Source organism: Amblyomma maculatum, chromosome 3, assembly GCF_055883805.1.
Source record: "Amblyomma maculatum isolate TAMU_Amacu chromosome 3, ASM5588380v1, whole genome shotgun sequence".
In the NCBI taxonomy this organism is placed as follows: domain Eukaryota; kingdom Metazoa; phylum Arthropoda; class Arachnida; order Ixodida; family Ixodidae; genus Amblyomma; species Amblyomma maculatum.
In genome coordinates, this window is record NC_139346.1 from 191,964,741 (window position 1) to 191,983,859 (window position 19,119).

General features: G+C 44.4%; 1 protein-coding gene across 1 annotated transcript in view; it reads left to right on the forward strand.

Moving 5' to 3' along the window:
- Positions 1 to 12,374, forward strand: part of LOC146197291 (neprilysin-1-like) — an 89,253-nt gene extending 76,879 nt beyond the window's left edge. Inside the window, exons 14-22 of the mRNA XM_084596457.1 lie at positions 4,186 to 4,260; positions 4,621 to 4,724; positions 5,062 to 5,120; positions 5,210 to 5,261; positions 8,152 to 8,219; positions 8,479 to 8,609; positions 9,899 to 9,964; positions 10,711 to 10,883; positions 11,198 to 12,374. Of these exons, the coding sequence (XP_084452583.1) occupies positions 4,186 to 4,260; positions 4,621 to 4,724; positions 5,062 to 5,120; positions 5,210 to 5,261; positions 8,152 to 8,219; positions 8,479 to 8,609; positions 9,899 to 9,964; positions 10,711 to 10,883; positions 11,198 to 11,297 (828 nt within the window). The 3' untranslated portion in view covers positions 11,298 to 12,374. The remainder of the gene's footprint in view (positions 1 to 4,185; positions 4,261 to 4,620; positions 4,725 to 5,061; positions 5,121 to 5,209; positions 5,262 to 8,151; positions 8,220 to 8,478; positions 8,610 to 9,898; positions 9,965 to 10,710; positions 10,884 to 11,197) is intronic.
- Positions 12,375 to 19,119: the final 6,745 nt, after the last annotated feature.

The window sequence follows — 19,119 nt, forward strand, 5'->3', positions numbered from 1 at the left end:
GGATGTAGTGATTGTAGTACCCAGTCAGACCTAAGAATGCCCGAATTTCCGTCTTCGTGCTCGGCCGCGGGTAGTCTGCTACCGCAGAAATCTTAATCTCGCTGGGTTTCCTGAAACCTTGACCTACATTGTGACCCAAGTAGTCCACGGTCGCCCTTGCCAGGCAACATTTCTCGGCCTTTACGGTTAGTCCAGCTTGACGCAAAAGGCTCAGTACAGCTCTTAGATGTACCATATGGTCCGCCCATGAGTCGGAAAAAACCGCAATGTCGTCTAAATAAGGCACCGCGAATGTTTCACACCCCTTTAAAACCCTATCCATGAGTCGGGAAAAACAAAATGGAGCATTTTTGAGCCCGAAACTCATCATTGTTGGCTGGTAGCTGCCCGTCGGAGTGACGAAAGCCGCGTATCTGCTGGCGCGTTCAGTGAGCGGTACTTGCCAGTATCCTCGAGTAAGGTCCAGCGTAGTCACATATGCCGCTCTACTGACCTGTTCCACTCTCTCCTCAATATTCGGAATAGGATACACCTGATCCCTGGTGAGAGAATTTAGCTTTCGGTAGTCTACCACAGGCCTAGGGTCTTTACCTGGAGCTTCTACTAAGATCATAGGCGAAGCATAATCGCTTTCCGAGGGTTTTATTACTCCCAATTCCAGCATGCGAGTTACTTCCCTATCCAGAATTTTTCTTTGCCTTGGAGAGAATCGGTAGCACCTTGATCGCACTGGCACGTCTGAAGTCAGCTCAATATCGTGCTCAGTCAAATCAGTTCTGCCTGGCCTGTCCACGAAGCAGGCCTCAAACTCTGTTATTATCTCGCCCAGATCGGACAGCTGGGATTTCTTTAGTTCTCCTATCTGCTCCGTCCTTTTGAGAAGCTCCTGTATCTTAGGATCATTGGCTTGCTCCATAGCTAAGTCCTCTCGAGTTCCACTTAAAGTTCTCGTGAGATTACTAGACACTGGCGGCAAGAGGTTACTCTCTAGAACGTCCTCATTCCGCGTCTCATCAAGCTCACTTTCAAGTTGACTTATCTGAGATGCCTCGCTCTCAAAGTTTTCTGACCTGCTATCTTCCGCATCTACCACTGTTTTAACTGCCATTTCCTCCGCTGTGGATTCTTCTGGAATGAGCAGTGTAGCTAGTTCTCGCGCCTTTGAACGTGTTAAGGCTTGCACAACTCTGTCTCCGAAAAGGATGCCCCTCTTTCGCAGTAGCATGTCCGATTTGTTGGAAAACAAATACGGATAGCACTTAGGAAGCTTTCCTGAAACGGCAGCCTCGGTTGTTAACTTGCCGAAAGGGCCCTCGATGACCACGTTCGCGATTGGCAAGCACACACTCTGTTCCTCATCTACCTGTCGGATCCATGCACACTGTCCTGTATAGTCGGAAGGCGATACATACGCCGGATGGACAACATCCATCGTTGCGGCCGAATCGCGCAGTACCTTGCAAGGCTTCCCGTTGACTATTAGGTCATGCAGGTAGGGTTCTAAAAGCTGCATATTTTCATCGCAGTCCCTGACATACGAGAAAGCAATCTTTTCTTTCCGGCAGTTGACGGCAATGTGACCCTGTTCATTACACCTAAAGCATGTGAGCGGCTTCCTAGCCTCAAGCTTATTCTTTGTGTTCTGCACGTTGGTCACTTCCCCACTTTTCTCACTGCCGTCCTTTCTAGGGAATTTGCCTGAAGAAACCTTCATCTCTTCGTTTCCAACTCTAGCAAAGTGCCTTTCCTGACGGTTTTTCACACTGAACTTGTGATTGCGGGGCCTATCCACTGCTGGGTTGCTGAATTGTCGGCGCGAAGCATACTCCTCAATAAGTTCGGCAGCTTCAGTTGCCGACTTAATTTCGCCTCGGTCCTGTAACCAATTTCTTTCTTTTTCTGGGAGGCAGTTATAAAACTGCTCCAAAAGAATTCGCTCGACTACAGCGTCCCTATTACTGTAGGAATCTGTGCTCTTTAGCCACTCGCCCAAATTTACTCTTAAATTGTACAGGAATTCAGGGTAACTCTCGTCCCTGGACTTAGTAGCGTTCCGAAAACGTTGTCTGAACGCCTCGGCGCTAAGCCTATACTTTCTCAGAAGGCAAGCTTTGACCTTCTCGTAGTTGTCCGCGTCCTCCTTGCTTAGCCGCGCGACAACCTCCGCTGCCTCGCTGGGCAGAACCGTCAATAATCTCTGTGACCAAGTGTCTCGCTGGAAGGACAGTTTTTCGCAGGTTCGCTCAAAGTTAGCCAGATACAGACCGATATCCCCTGATATCACATATGGCTGCATGTACTTTGACATCTTGAAATCTGCCTCCTTGTTGAGACGAGGTACCGCTAGCTGGGGACAATCGCCCGACCTCTTGCTCAACTCTAGTTCTAATTTCCGGAGCTCAATTTCTTGGTCCAGCTTTTTTTGCTTCTCTTTCAAGCTTCTCACGTTCGTGCTCCCTTTCCTCTTTTTCCCTCTCAAGTTCACGCTCCCTTTCCTCTTTCTGCTGTCTGAGCTGTTCCTTTTTTTGCCCGATGAGGTTCCATGCTTCACTGAGCTCCTCATCATCGGTTCCCAGATCAGTGATTGCCTTTATAATCAAGGGTTTTCGTGCCAAACCACTTGTATTAATTCCCAATTCCTCACACAATAGCAACAGTTCCGGTTTCTGCAGCTTTTGTAGGTCCATGATCGCTCCGAGTGTCGGCTACTTCCAAAACAACAGTGCAAACTACCAAACCTAAAGGCGTTTCAACACTTTTTACCAGTTCTAAAATCTAACCCTGTTCTAGAACCTGGTCCACATCAGAAGAAAAGCCAAGCACTCACCCACACATGCGATCGATGTTCCGAGCTGCCCTCTTGTTGGCCGATTGTTGCTCCTGCTTGTTGCTTGAGATGCCACCTCCGATCACAAGATGTTGTGGCTTGTAGATTCTGATCCACCTCGAATCACCAGATGTTGTAGCTTGTAGATCCAGCCCCACCTCCAGTCATCAGATGTTGTGGCTTGTAGATTCAGATCCCAACGCTGGTCACCAGTGTTGGGGCTTGTAGATTCAGATCCTACCGCTGATCACCAGTTGTCGTGACGCTGGGGCTATGTCGACCCGGCCTTCACTTGGTAGCGTGCAGAGACTCGGGGTTGAAGTAGGATTGAATCTTCGAAGTTGGTGAAATATGTACAAGCAGGTTTAATGGCACTTTGAGAAACTTATTTACAAGATTATTTACACGAAAAAGAAGGGTACATCAGCAAAATGGCAAGCGTTAAGAGTTCATAGCGAGAAGCGACTGGATGAGCCGTTTACCCAGGGCCCAGAGCGACATTTCGTGCTCTGCAGCGTCCTTAAAACCCCCTATGTCCAGCCCCTCTCTGAAGATGCTGACCAACCAAATCCAGGGCACGCCCCTCAGGTATCGGCATCCAATCGAACACATCACTGCACTGATGGTCTGAAGCACTGACTGGTCCGGCATTCATTCGTTGGGCGTGATCACTTGTTGGCGGGAAAAGCTTGGGAACGGCGAGGAGAGGAGGTACATTTCTATTCTTCAGCAAAGAAACCACAGGCTGGTTCCGACAAGTGGTTTTACTTCTCAGAAACCCGAGTGCACGTGGCGCCGCATCCGCTCCCAGCATTGTCCGTTTTCGACAATTGCAAATCTTTCCTGCATTCCTGGGAAATCACTTAATGGCTGTATGCGTCATGCTCCTTTCTTGTCCTGCACGTCAGCGGACATGTCACTCTGTCGTCTCCTTTGGAAAGTAGGCATTCCTCACTGGACGATAGGGCTTATCGACTGGAAGGGTGAACAAAAGAAAGAAAGCACTTCCTGCATTTCCCGCAGGGGGACGTTTCTTTGTGTTTTTCCAGACGTTCTCTTGGCAGGGTCAATTTGGCATTTGCAGAGTGTCCACAAAGCAAAACAGGCTTACAAAACAGGATTCCTCGAAACAGGCTCACTTAGAGCCATTGGACCATCACCACATTTTCACAGCACTTATCCATGCCCACAGGCGAACAATAGAGCGCGCAAATGCGGATGCTTGGTCGTAACAAGGGAAAGAATATCAGGAATGCAATTTGAGATAGCTTCGTGACTTTTGCGCATGTTTGCTTCGAGTACAGCATTGTAAAGAGTTATCTTTAGTACTCGAACTCACGGTACATGCTTAATTACAGGCAGAGCTCATGACCCAGAAGATAGGGTACCCTGATTACATATCGAACCCGGATGAACTGGACAAAGAGTACGAGGTAAGAATGTTGACGCTGCGACACGATTCGCTCAAGTGCGCGGAAATAACAAGGCGACTAGGGCATTTCCTAGGCGTAAAAAATAGATGTTTAAACCCTATACTCTAGCCATCGGGTAGGAGACCATTTTTCAAAGGTTACTTATCTTACTTTGTCGACATTTTTTTTATTTTCATAATCTCGCTGCGGGATGAAAATTTGCATGCAATCGAAAGAGAATGCACATGATTTGGAAATCGGCCTGTACGGAAAGCCAGGCATCCTATGACGTTTATACCTTCGAATTGACTGTAAACAGCGCTTTCATACGCAGGTGCTTGAGTACGGTTTCATTAAGTCATGCTTTTGTTATTGTTTCAGGTAGAGTTCAAACGTGACGCATACTTTGAAAACATCATCAAGAGTCTTCGCCACAGTGCACTGAAGATAGAAATGAAGCTCAGGAACGGGGTGGACAGAAATGAGTAAGCTTACTTTTTTTTTTAACTTTTTAGCTTTCTTAACGCGTAGTATAGTGATAATTTGTTAGTCGTACGCTGTACGTACAGTCTAGAAAGATTAAATCTTTTAATCAATAAAATTCGGATTACCTTTAGTTCAGCTACTTTTTGTACATCTCAAATAAAGGTTCTTGTTAGCACTAATCAGGGAAATTCGGATTATCTTTAGTTCAGCTCCTTTTTGTACATCTCAATTAAAGGTTCTTGTCACCACAAAGTTTTCAAAAAATTACTTGATAGTCATGACTCGCGATTCAAAATGAACGTGATGAGTCTTTAATTACCATGAATTTTCTTTTAGATGGATAACTTACCCTGCAGTTGTCAACGCATTCTACACGAGGTCAAAGAACTTCATCAGTATGTACTCACACTGATCCTGTGTGGCTTTTATGCTTTTTGACACCTACTTCAGATTTCCTGAGCAGTACTGTTTTTCTCACACGCAGGCTTCCCAGCTGGAGTACTGCAGCCACCTCTGTACCACCAAAATTATCCCAAGTAAGACGTTCATCCTCATTTTGTTTTTATATTCTTCATATGTGATCGGACCTACGTCATGACAGCTGTATCCCGACAGATACAGTTAGCGTATATCGAAGACCTAATTTCGTGCACTAGTCTTGATTCAAGACACAGAAAAAGATAGGCCTGCTTGACAGTTCGTAGAGTGTGCTGCACAGCTGAAAAATGAACGACACCATAACAGTTGTGCAAATACTTCAGATTAAAAACGAATGGTGGTTACGTATAGCAGAGGAAGCAGCGTCACGCAAAACGCATGAGTACGGCAGGTGATGGATTTATGACAACCTCTTTCTGCAACCGTGTAAGTCGTTTTACAGAAAGTTTCGGTACTCAGACCACAACACGGTATTTATTTTAAAGTCAGTTTTCTGCAGCACGGACAATAAGTAAAAAAAAAAATCGTTGTGGCCGAAATTATTGCGATGAAAAGGAGTGGTAACAACGGAGCACGTGGCATTCTGCACAATCAGCACAGTCTAACGTCAGCCAGCTAATTTGATGCTGCGGGTCCAACTCCTACGTGTCTCTCTTGTCACTGGGCAAACTAGTGCTTTTAGGCGGAGCAGTCGTAGTGGCGCGATCTTGGTTTGGCTAGTGATACTGCGTGTGCGGAGAGTCCGAACTGACCGGCTAACTATAAGCGTCCTGAGACTCTAACATGATTCCCTGCGAATTGAAATGCCTGCAGCCTGTAAATTAGCTATACATTGTGGGTGATTAGAACGACACGGGCGACGTTTTTTTTATTTCACTTTGGTTTTGCTATCTTTATTATCTTATTCATTTTTTATACACCAGCACTTAGCATCAACAAACTCGTTGGCTTTCCATTTTGAGCAGTTTGACTCCTTTGAACGCAATTTTATTTTTTTTTAATTATTTCAATGAATAAATTAATCAGTTACACACTAAAATTTCTTAATTGGCCTCACCAAGAATTAAATTTTTATTATAAGTATTTTATACCTTTGAACGCCCCTTTTTCAATTTTTATTTTATTAATTAGGTAATTACAATAATTTCATTAACTCATTATCGCCTATATTACACTGAAATCAATCATGAATTACTAAGGCCACAAATTACCATTATACGTTCTTTTTTTTTCTTCCGCCGACGGTTTTCGACCAAGCGAGCTGTATGAGCTAGCGGTTAGTATGTTGTACGCTCCACAAGCATCTTTATTTTACAAACTCGCGAAGATAAACACCCACTTAATGATTCCGTTCTTTAATACAACCAACTCACGGCATGGTTTCCAAAGGACTCCGAAGTGCTGATCTTGCGCTACTAACACTCGGAACACGCACGGGATGAGATAGTACCAGCCATAACTAAAAACCCTACGAGATTTCAGTGCCACGGCAGCGACAATTCAAAGCGCCGATTCACCAGGCGACAGCCAAGGCCTATCGGAGTTGGACATGGGTCCTCGAAATAACGGATCAGCGCTAGACTTCACTGTATGTTGTGGAAACCAAGTACCCCGCTCTTCGCATTTCTTTTCATCGCGATAGTACAGTACAGTCCACAGTTAAAGGGAACATTAGACTGCTCTGCTGCAACGCTTTGGAAAGCTCGCTTGCGAGAGCCGATGACAAACAATGACACAAGGCGCATGCGCAGTTACTATCACCAGCAGTTCTTCCCCGGTATGCACATGGTACCGCCCATTCTCACCAGTTGTCGGTGGCAGCGTTTTGCGAGGTGTGTGGGCCATGCGATCGCGCGTTTCCTTTAACAGTGAACAGTGCTGTACATCGAGTTTTGCAATGAGCCTGTCCTGACACTCTTGTAAATAAATTTAAAACTTTGGGGTGATGCGGACCGCCCGCCCAATTTTCAATGGTGGTGATGCTCTGCAAATGACGGACGGTCACTTAGGGAGCGAGCTTCTTACTGAGTGTAGTGTTCTGATAACGTGTCCGCGTAAACTGTACGAAACCAAAAAGCGTGCTTAATGAAACGAAAGAGAGTTAATACTCTGAGAGAACCATAAATAACCGGGGTCTTTACGTCCGAAGCAGCGCCTCTGATCCTCTGATCACAATCACGTCTGGCTGCAGCCTTTACGCTCCCAAAGCTTTCCGTTCTTGGTGCCAATCATTACAACATGAAGCGGGTTGAAAGACGGGGTAATAACTTCTTTCCACCGCTGCGCCATATGATTAACGTGCTTTAATCAATTATTCGTGTCCTTCTTGTTCTTCTTCGCATACTCCATATTATTAAAGATATTATTTATTACTCTTTGAAGCGCGAAAAGACACCGGGAAAAAGATTGGCTGAAAACTTCTACCTTATAAAACGCAGCGCCTGTCTGTTCCAGAATGGATAGTGGATCGAGGTAATGTATAGAAGTTTGAAGTTTAGTTTAAATCTGCGCAGAACAGGAAGCAACCAGTTTATTGGAAGAGTACCATTCAAAACACAAAATGGCAATTCTTTAGGGACCTTTTTTTTTTTTTTTTTTTAACATCCTTGAGTCAGGAAATACTTGCAGTGGTTTTCGTTTAGCGCGTCACTCATGAAGCCGTGACTCATAGAGCGTCTCTCTAAAAACAAGCCACTCGAATACTGCTCGTTGGCCAGAGTGGCGTATAGGAAGCGCACAGTCAACGGTTATTGAAGCTTACATAATGCTCAGCAAATGAAGCGGATGTTGACTATAGAGCGCGGCGCTACGCTTTAGCTGACTAAAGTGTGGGTGTTCACTAGGGTACAGCTTGCATAATAGCCTTGACTGCTAACCTAACGAGTGTATTAAGGCATGCATAGCTAAAACCTTCCTGCTACAGCTGAAGGAACTTCGCGGGAAATGTGGGTGTATTCATGAATTGCCGCGGCCGTTTCTTATTCAAAGGTCTGTCAATTATGGCGGTATCGGCGTCGTCATCGGCCACGAGATTACCCACGGCTTTGATGACAAAGGTGAGTTCTTAGAAAGTCATTCCTCTCTGTCCTTTGTTTGTTTGTTTGTTTTTTGCGCAGAAAAGGCTCGGCGAAGTTTTAATTGACCTTTTGAGCGAGGTATCTGAGCCTGAAACTCGTCTTTTTAGCCTTTAAAAATTTTAATCCCCTTATTATTATTCTTTCTTTTTTTTTTCAAAGTTGACTTATCCATTAGCCTTTCTTTTAGCGTAAGCCGGACCCACTCCGCATGAAGCGCATGTGGCTGCCTCGGTTACAGGGCGCCAATTTGACCAGCATGGCAACTTGAAACAGTGGTGGAAACCAGAGGCTCTCAGCTTGTTCCACTCCAAGGCGCAGTGCATGATCGACCAGTACAGCAGATATGTGCTGCCCGAAGTCAACATGGCCGTAAGCCACATTTTCCTCGGCTCGTCTCGCAGCATACTAGCGTCGCCATCATCGTTATGATCATCATCATCATCATCATCATCATCATCATCATCATCGCACCAACCACCTACCCTACCCCAGGCCCACTCCCTAGTTACTGTGCCATCTCCCATAGTTCTTTAGGTAACGGTAATAAGTTTGTTAATATGTTCAAGGCAACTTTAAAGTCATGTACTTCAGCCCAGTGAATCAGTAGTCAAGGCATCGGCTGCTGGCTACAGGCACATTGGGTATCAGTTCCGGCTATGGCGTTCGTTTGGAAGCAAAACGCGAGAACAGCCCTGTGCTGAAATTTGTGTTTGGAAAGAACGTAGAAGTATACTCTTGCGTGATGGCCGTAACTCGGTTCAGTAGTAAACCAAGACAAACTAAAAAAAGATACCGCCCTCTTTCTTGCAACGCTGCTGCATAAAAGCACTTAGAATACCATAAACTAATTACTCCATCAACATAAAACTACACGCGAGCTGCAAAACGAGGAGGTCTTAGTCGAAGAAGACAGAATGCTAACACTGCTGATTCCCACTGACAATGGAGACTCATATTTCCTCTCTAGTAGATGGCGTTCTTTCCTTGTGTTTGCGTTTCAGTGTTTCCGCTCCTCGCTTTATCTGGTGCTGACAGTGTGTATTTCAATCGCTACAAACTGTAATCAAGCTGCAGCCGCCAAGTGAGGCTGAAAAACGAAAAATGCGCACCTACGTATTGTGCGATGTCAGCACTAATTAATGATCACCAGGTGGTCGAGATCAGTCCGGAGCACTCTAGTAATGCGTACCATAGCCTGAGCCGCTTCGTTAAGCCTCACACATCGTACTGTACCGTACCTGTCGCCGTACCGTGTCATACCAATATACCATACCATACCATACCATACCATACCATACCATACCATACCATACCATACCATACCATACCATACCATACCATATTAGATTATACCATATCGTGCCATACCGTATCATAATATACCACATGAATCTCTTTATGTATCTTAATTCGCAAATTTCCCCATTTTTGTTTACTTTTGCATACAAAGCCAAGTAACGCAGTAACAAGTGCATTGTTTATTATCTTATGATAAAAATTGAAAGCCCTATATTTCGTTGATGATTCAGCTTAGACTTTGCTTCAAGAAATACGAACTGATGCTAGCAATTGTTGAAACCGCCAGGATCCTGGTGAACACTGCTGTGCAGTAAATATGCAGCGAAGTCATAATGCATGTGGGTTTTCATTAATTTCAGGTCAATGGCGTCAATACCCAAGGTGAAAACATCGCTGACAATGGAGGCGTCAAACAAGCGTTCAAGGCAAGCGTCTTTCTGTCTTCCTTTCTTTCCTTCTTTCTTTCTTTAGTTGCTATTATTTATTTATTTATTTATTTATTTATTTATTTATTTATTTATTTATTTATTTATTTATTTATTTATTTATTTATTTATTTATTTATTTATTTATTTATTTATTTATTTATTTATTTATTTATTTATTTATTTATTTATTTATTTATTTATTTATTTATTACCACCTTACGAGAGCATTGAAGCAGCATTATTGTTCAGGCTACTCCTCACGACGCGAAAGAAGTGTGGAGAAGCTCACGAATGTCGCGGATGGTGAGATGTCTATTTCCGTTGTCTTTCCACGCTTTCCCGTCCGTCGACGGATGCCTCTCTCTCTTTCTCTCTCTCTCTCTCATCACAGACTAACATAGATTATTTGCAATGCTGTAGTTTTGATCACGTGACTTAGCCGCCATCTTGAATCTAGGAGCGACGGAGAAACGGACGAGAAACCGGCTAATGTAAGTAGTAAGAGCTAACGTTCTTAAAAATGCGGCCTAGTTTGCTGCCACCGATGAAATCAAGCTTCACCCACATGAGAACAGAAAAGGCCATGCTTGGTTTCTATAGGCTGTCTATGTAGGTGGCTGTACTTCGAACCTCATGTATATATCGGGTGTTCTTTCGCGGGTTATAAAATAACAGCCTGTAAACAGTTGAAAAAAAAAAAAAAAAGAAACTACCGGGATATTTTTTTTTTTTTTTTTGCCCAGGCGTACAAAAGTAGCGTCGAGCGCTGGGGTCCGGAGCCGCACCTGCCCGGCTTGAACATGACGCACGACCAGCTATTCTTCCTCACCTACGCCCAGATCTGGTGCGGCACCACGCGGCCAGAGCACGCCGTCAACACCATCCGGACAGGCAACCACAGCCCGGGACGGTTCAGGTTTGTTTTTTCTCGCACCTTTGCATGACTTAGAAGGCGCTGAGGCGAAATTCTTCATCTAGCCGTTTCAATGCGACACATTTGTTCCCTCGTGAGTGACGTCATCAGAGTGCGTCACCACGAGCTGTGAACAAGATGTGTGGACAAAATGTGTCCACATTATGTTTTCAGTCAATATTAATAATAAGAAGAAATGCGTCCACGCCAGGACTCGAAACACCATCCTTCCGTGTCCCAGCCGAGCGTGCTATCTGGTCATAACTTTAAAGGTGGAGCTTAAGTGTGCCCCATAATTTTTTTCTTTCATGCCCCAGAGTCATCGGTGTGGTGTCCAACTCAGCGGACTTCGCCAAGGCCTACCACTGCAAGCCAGACAGCCCCATGAATCCCCAGAGCAAATGTGTCGTCTGGTGAGGCAACCCTCCCGCACAGAGTAACAGCAGCACACACGCCATTTTCATCTCGAAGTGAACCGCTCCTCCGTCGAGACATTCTTCCGCAGGTATACCCGGCACGCACTTGGCCATGTACGCGTCGGCAAGATACGCTGTGCAACTGCAGTTGCGTACCCACGTGGTTGCCCACCGAGTTGTTTAAATCATATGTCCATAATGGTTCTTCGGCTGTTCTAAGCATCATCGTATCACCGCACATGTGATGGATGCAATTCAAATTACGGAGGAGTGTATAGAACCTGTGTTTGAAGTAAGCTGCCGCAGAACATATTGTCAAAATCAATGGTTATTGTCACAAATGCTTTGGCCAATTTTAGGTTTTCTTTAAGACTCCAAAAATCAGGAAAGGGATGTGGAATAAACACGAAGGGCCAAACAAGCACAGAAGCAAAATGAACATGGTGATATAAAGGGAAAAGGTTTTGTTGCAGGGTCGTTAAGGAAGAATGATAGCTCCAAGTGGCGGTGTCGTTTTCATACCGTGAATCTCAGCGCTCAGCATTTGTGTAGTCGAATGAAAAGGCCACGTGAACAAACATTCATGACAGCAAACATCGAATACCGTGTTAAGAATGATTGATTGGTAATTATCTCAAATAGAGATATCTTCTAGGTACTTCTTGGTTGAGGTATCTCATCTATGATAAAACTACTGTAAGGAAGCAGAGGAATGATAAAAGACGCTCTCCGTGGGTGACAATAAAGAGATGCGCTAAGATGTATGCATAGCTTCAGATAAGGACATTGTGGGCAAGCAAAATCTGAAGGAATTTTTCTGTGATTAAAATGTTCCCCTCTGCTAAGTAGATTACACTGCTCGGTTTGGATGGAATGATGGAGGGTAGGATGGAAACGATATGATGCGCTCAACGCTACTTTCATGTCTTTGTCGAAAAGAGCGTACGTGCGAGGAACGTGAGAGGTGCTAATAAGATCATCGAGTAGCATTTTTGTTCAGAAGTAGGTGAAAGCAGTTGCTTCTTGAAGGTTATGTGGGTGAGACCCCTCTCTAAATTCTCACCACTCACGGGGTGCTGTGCCGGCTGTACGAAGAGAGACAAGCTGGCGTAGTCCGCTAGTCGCACGTCACCGGTAGAGTTTGAAGACGGGCGGCGTCATGGCAAGCTTTTCACTTCAATATTTGTTGAATACAGAGCACGAAGTCCTACTTTAACATCTGTCTGTTAATCGAGCAGGGCAATGTTGGTAAAGATAGCTACAATGGCACACCGTTCATACTATTCACTGTTGGTTACGACGTGTCATATTATTTCTGGGGCTTTTGGATAACATAACAAGAAAGCCTAGTCAGTTAGTGCCTGTAATAGAAAGCAAAAATATTGCAAGGAGATTCAGGACTGTTATTGTATTGTTTAGAAATGGCCTTGTAGGGCTTGGTTGTTTACATCTTTGGTGCTATTGATCTTCCTTAAGTTCTCCTTGTGTTAAGCTTGAGCTTATTTTGAGGAACGCCTCTTGGCAACGGGTTACAACACTCGTTTTGCCCGATACGAGTATTGCCGAGTTGATTTTGTTACAGCAGAACACTTGTTTTTGTTATTGCCGATTCATTGTTGTTGCGCTAGTATCAATATCTCTTGGTAATTTATTTATGTACTCGTTGTTGCTCCCTCGCAGCGTTCTCCGCCGACACTGAACGAACAAAGTGAGCTTGGTTCTTGTAAATCTAGCTGTCACACATGCACGGCCAAATATCTCACTTGCTACTGACAGCGCGTCTTTTCAGCGAGATAATGAAGCAGACACATTATTTTTTACCCAAATAAATTCGTGAAGATACGCGCAGTGAAAGGAAACAATGTAATATTGATGAACAAATTAGGCACTTGCCCTAAAAGCACCTCTAATTTTCTGTTTTGTTGAAACATTTCTCAAAATAAAGGCGCAGGGTGCCAAGTTTCACTCCAAGAGACAGCTTCAGGGCAAAGCGATTTATTCATAATTCAAGATATCGAAAATTCAGCGCGTCGGCATGATTCTTCGTCATGCTTATGTAGGCGTTATTCACGCAAAATACTTCAAACCTGAGGTCCCGCATTTTGTGCGTAGCCTGAAATGTACGCGACGCATACATCTGGCTTTAGCAATTCGCTGAAAAGTGGGCTCTGAAACAAACAAATAAAAAATAAACAAAAAGCTGCTTTATGGTATACTACGCACATATCATAATGTTTGAAGGCGTTCAGTGCTTAGTTGAGTTAGTATCATAGTGTATGTCTCAGTTACATTGGTGTACAATGCAGCTGCAAGAAATTGCGGCTTTCTTGCCAAAAAACAAAAAAACAACAACAAATGTGGTTTTATACGCGCGCAGGGGCCCCAATACGTTGTCATTGTTACATTTTGCTCATCGCATAAACGATCGCTATTCATCTGTACTGGCATTACTCCTCTCACATTCATGACGCTTGCATTAGATGTTCATCATGGTGCATCGTGTACAGTGTCATGATATTTCAAGCGTCATTACATGTCTGCACTTCTCTGACGTTTTGCCTTCCCCTCGCTTCTGAATGCCATTGCCTTAAGTTATTTAGTATTACTTTGATTCCAACCTCCATTCTCTGCGCATAATTGCAAAACCCGAAGTAACTTTCCCAAAGATGCCACCAAAATCTGCCACCTGGCAGATATTTAGACAGGCGACGCCACATACTAAGGTTTCCTGCTCCTCTCCCTTTTACCCTCACAAGTAGTTAATGAATAAGATCTTTTTACAAATTAAGCTTGACAAATGTAACAATATTGTGCAACAAATATTACATGTTTAACAAAAAAGCTCTTAGATCGTTCACTTCTATCTGTCTCTGGCCATTACGCTATTTTGGTGGCCTGTCTATAAGCTATTAAAGGATACTATGTTTAGTTCATCTCAGCACTGAGGCTTCCTTACAATCTCGCAATCTGATCTTCACGAATGGAGTTTCATTTGAGGATACTTTCACAGCACAAAACCCGCACATTTATTACTTCTACTGACCAGTACAAGGCAAACAGTTCAGACATCTTGATTTTAACCTCTGTACGCCAGCGACATGTTCAATGAAACTCGCCATACACACGTCCTTACTGATATTGTTCGTTTTTACTCTCAGATCATTTCTTTTTCCCCTTATTCATGCTTTCCCTAACCCTCCCTGCGTGGGATATTCAACTGAAAACTCCTTCTGAGCAACCTTCTGCCCCTCTCTCTCTCTCTCTCTCTCTCTCTCTCTCTCTCTCTCTCTCTCTCTACCAAGAAACTCCGCATCACTTAAACCATACAAGTCTTCAGGCAACTCACTTCATTGCAGTTGCAAAGTGACTAAAAGACTGATGAGGAGATCTTTTCATGTGTTTCGCTCCAGCGTCATTGCATGCTAAGCACTTGTGGCTGCTTCTTGACAGTAACGCTGAAAATCACACCTAATGTTGCCGTAGCATGCGTAGCAAATTCTCATTGACATATGCATATAATATTGTGTTGTATTAAAGATGTCACCGAACTTCTTGTCTTCACAAAGCCATCATTGCACTCTGAAGTGGTCACAAAAGCTAAAGATATGCAGATTCATTTGTGCATTTCCGAGCATACTCCTGAAGAATCATTGCATTTTGTATGTACCTGTTATCTTGTTCGTGCGAAAATAAAGTGTTTGATTTGTTGATCCGCTTCTCGTTGTATCCTTGTAGGCTGTTGTGTGTAAAGTTCAGGCAGCAAATAATTTCTCACTTGTATCAGCAACTCGTCATGTGCAGCTTTTGTTTTTTGTTTTTTAGGAAATCACTTTTAATTTGAAACACTGTGGAATACTGTAAAGGCCGTTTTGGAAATGTTGGCAGAAATAGTCTAATTTTGCGATGCATAGCAATGTAAAGCATTTAAGGTGTGTCCTGCACTGGCAGCGAGTAATTAAGATAATAACAAAAAAATAGCAAGAATGTGCGTTTTTTATATCGAATATTAGAAAACTACATCCATGCTGAGGGACAATCTGAAGATTGCATTGATTGTTGTGGCGCAGGCTTGCAATGTGAAAAATCAAAACGAAGGTTTTTTATAACAACTTCTTGCTGAAAAACTACGCTTTTGTCCGCAACCCCTGGACATGTGTGAGAGCTGTCTGGAAAGCAAGAATACAAATAGCACAAGCCTTTAAGTCATAAAGCCAATGGACAGGTGGCCACACTGCCGTAAATCTTCAAACTTCTGATCTTTCTCCCCCAGTATGCAGCGCACCTTCAATGCAGGTCGAATAGCATGCTTGAGAAACATCCGCGTTGGTCCATCCACTAAAAATATTCCTAACAGTATGCAAGATGAAATTTATTGGAACAACATGTGCCGGTACGAGTTTTGCATTAACTCTTTCTTATAGTATCGAGGAGTGGAATTTATAAAAGTGCACGTTGTGGCCTTTCATTGAAAATAAATGGAGGAGACAAGTTACAAGTGGCGAATGCCGGCTTGAAGACGATTTGGGCCAGCACCATGCACGCCATCAGCTCGCTCCTGCGAAATACAGAAGCGAGGTTGCTGAGTATTCCTCGTACAGGGAAAAGAACCTGAAGCCTCACGGCACGATGGCAGCCCACGCTGCTCCCCTAGCGAAAAAGCACAGCGGCGCTGACCTGGCACGACACCGGCGTGGCACACGGGCTGCGCGGTTTCCCTCCGCGTGCTTTTCACGCTCATTCTCCTCTAGGGCGCGGCGGGAACGAATATGCCCGACAGCAGCATCACGGGCCAATTATGTTTATCGGGGGGCTGTTTTGTGATGCCTGAAGTGGCGTCGCGGCTTTGCAGACCCCGGCGCGACCACGCATAAGCAGCGCCCCATCAGAGCGTATGAAAACAGTGGCATGGCAGCAGTTTGTCCAAACTAATAGAGAGCATTGAGTGACGTACTGGGGGCCTCCGGATAGGCCGACATTTGTCAGAGCACTATATATGTTAAATACGCTAACTACGGCTGCAAATAGTGGCCAGGTAAGTATGGAAATAGCAGGAATGACAACGCGCTATCGTTTTATGCCAGCGTGTTTGCTTCATGAACTCGGACATAGAGTGGAGATCATCGATGAATAGACTGGCCGAGGTTTAGAGAGAACCCATGTCCCTGCGGGGGTCATTTCGGTTATTTATATAATGTCCAATCATTTTCATTTCGCCACGTGCACATCATTTATGAAACGCCCATCAAAGACGTCCCGACGCACTCTCTCGTCTACCGGCGAGATGCTGTCTTGGCAACAGTGAGGACGTGCTCGTAGGGAGGACTGGTCGTTGCTCAAGTTTGGACAACATGCACCACCCACGCGCGGCTTGCATTTTGCGTCTGGGCGTCAAGGCGGCGCCTACGGTGACATGAGGACATTGTCGCTGGCGCCGTCAACACGCTGCATCATGCAGCTGATTCCTGGATGGCAGATACAACGAGAACAGGTGGTCGAAGACGTCGGTGGGTCTAGCGCAAGCCTTCCTCTGTGAACACCTCAGAAAGCTTTTGCTGACGCCACGACATGTGATACTGATGCTGATTCTGAGGACGGCGCGAAAGGGACGAGGACAAAGAAGGAACACAAAAACAACAGGACCCTCGTCCCTTTAGCGCCGTCATCAGAATCAACATCAGCTATGAACTAACTAGCCCAAACCAAAGTTATGCTTGAACATGTGATACCACCGTTTCCTTAGTGGTTCATATGGCGTGAACTTATAGATTTCGTGTCGAATTTTCCCAGGTCAGCGGGCGTCTATCTCAGCACCGCTTTCTCGATATCCAGGATAAGTTGAAAAACGACTCTCCAATGTGAGCGACATGTGTTCAGTAAGGTGCAGTGACATACTGAAATACGCTTTCGTATTTTATCTACATAAAACCACTGCGAGATTTGGTTCGCGTCAACAGCCTTGCTCCAAAGTGAATAAACACTGCTGGAACGAAAACGCAAAATATAGCAGAAAGATGCGACCAGCACACGAACACGGCGGAGGCAGGCACAGCTAACCGAGCAAGTATACATTATGAAGACTCTACAAAATGAAGCGCGCTCGTGCCTTAGATTTGGCTGAAGGTGCACTTTTCATTTTCACTTAGCATATCACGCGAGAAGAGGTATGCGTGCGCGTAATACAAGGTTCTTCTTTTCTTTTCTTTTTTCACGTGCAAGCGGAACAGTCGAACGCAAGTCAGCAGAAGAGCGAGTCTGCGTGCCCGTTCATTTACGAGAAGCCGCTCGGAGAGGGCGCTGTTCATTGGATGGATGGGATGGGTGGAATATAGGAGCGTCCCCTTTGAAATAGGGTGGTAGCAGTTGCTATCATGCTCATTTTCCTCCCTATATCTTAATTATTGTTTTAGATTGGTTAACTATCATCATTCTATTTATTGAATTTTTGTTTCTACATTACTAACATTATGTCACTTTTCTGCTTTCAAGCCACCAATCTTCCAATAGTTTTTTTTGCTAGCTTCCACCGCAGGTTCATTCACCCGGCAACTGGTATCTCTAAACCCCAGGGTCTCAGGAAGTGTGACTGCGCCTGCATCGACTTGTGGATGGATACCATTACATTCGGGTATAATAAGGTTAATTGTTTCAGTGGAGTTACCACATACTGCACATGCGTCATCTTCATTGTTAAATTTCTTTCTGTAGCTGGCGTCCGCGTCCGCAGCGCCACGCTGCGATGCTTGGATGCCTGTACCTGGTACCCCAAGATTGTCACTATTTCTTTGATCTAAAGGTGTAAGGTTTCTCATGGCCTGGTTCTCTCCTTAACCGGGACAGTAAGCTTGCCAATTCGTCTATGACCCCACTTAGAGTAAGAAAAAAGTAAGAAAAAAAAAACTACCGTGTTACATGGCGCTCGTTGGGCGAAGCTGCCCTTGCGCCTTATAAACTATGCATTATAATGAAAAAAACTTATCCAGGCGAGAGCAAGGACTTGACACACGTAGTCGGGACACTGTTCACACCGTGCGTGAGAGACTTGTATCACAAGTTCACAACGCTGTACAAAAGTCGGCCTCGTACTATACAGTTGTTTAGGTAATGGCTGGATATGTTTAGAAAAACTAAGCGTGCAATATAATTCTTTCTGGGGCAAAGTTTTGTCGAATAAGAATTCTCCACGGTCGTACTGGCCTTCATATTTTTACCTTCCGGACGCGTCTCTTATTAGCTCTTATAAGGATGCGAGGTTAATGCCACACTGTATGTGAATTCACGTCATACGTGAACTCACTGCATATGAAGGTACATCTCAACACCAATGCTATCATAGATCGAAGTGATTTATACAATAAAAGCTGGATACTTTCAATCGCTTTTGAAAGACTTTAAACAGGCTCTGACCAGATAGCTAGACTTAGGTGTGTGGAAACAGTGTTACTATCAAGAATTATATAAAGTTTCATCACCTTGATACTTGAGCGACTTATCAGCACACACTCAGCACCAGAAGTCTACAAAACAGTTGTTTTTTTTTTTTCTTCCGTAAGAAAGGGACGATGGTTCCCAAAAACTCATCCAGCTATTTACTCCTTATTAACCTACGCCATATACGTTTATGCACGATACAAGCCACCTCCACCGTCATCACGATGTCTACTGTAGGCTGCAGAGGTACCAACGTGTAGTCATCGTATTCACTAGAAACCCACCGAGTATCCAACCGTCCATAAGCTTATGTTCAAATCTCCATGTTCCATTCTCATTCCCGTCAACTAAATTACTTCTAAACGGAATCAGCTTTCATCCTAGTCTTATATTCC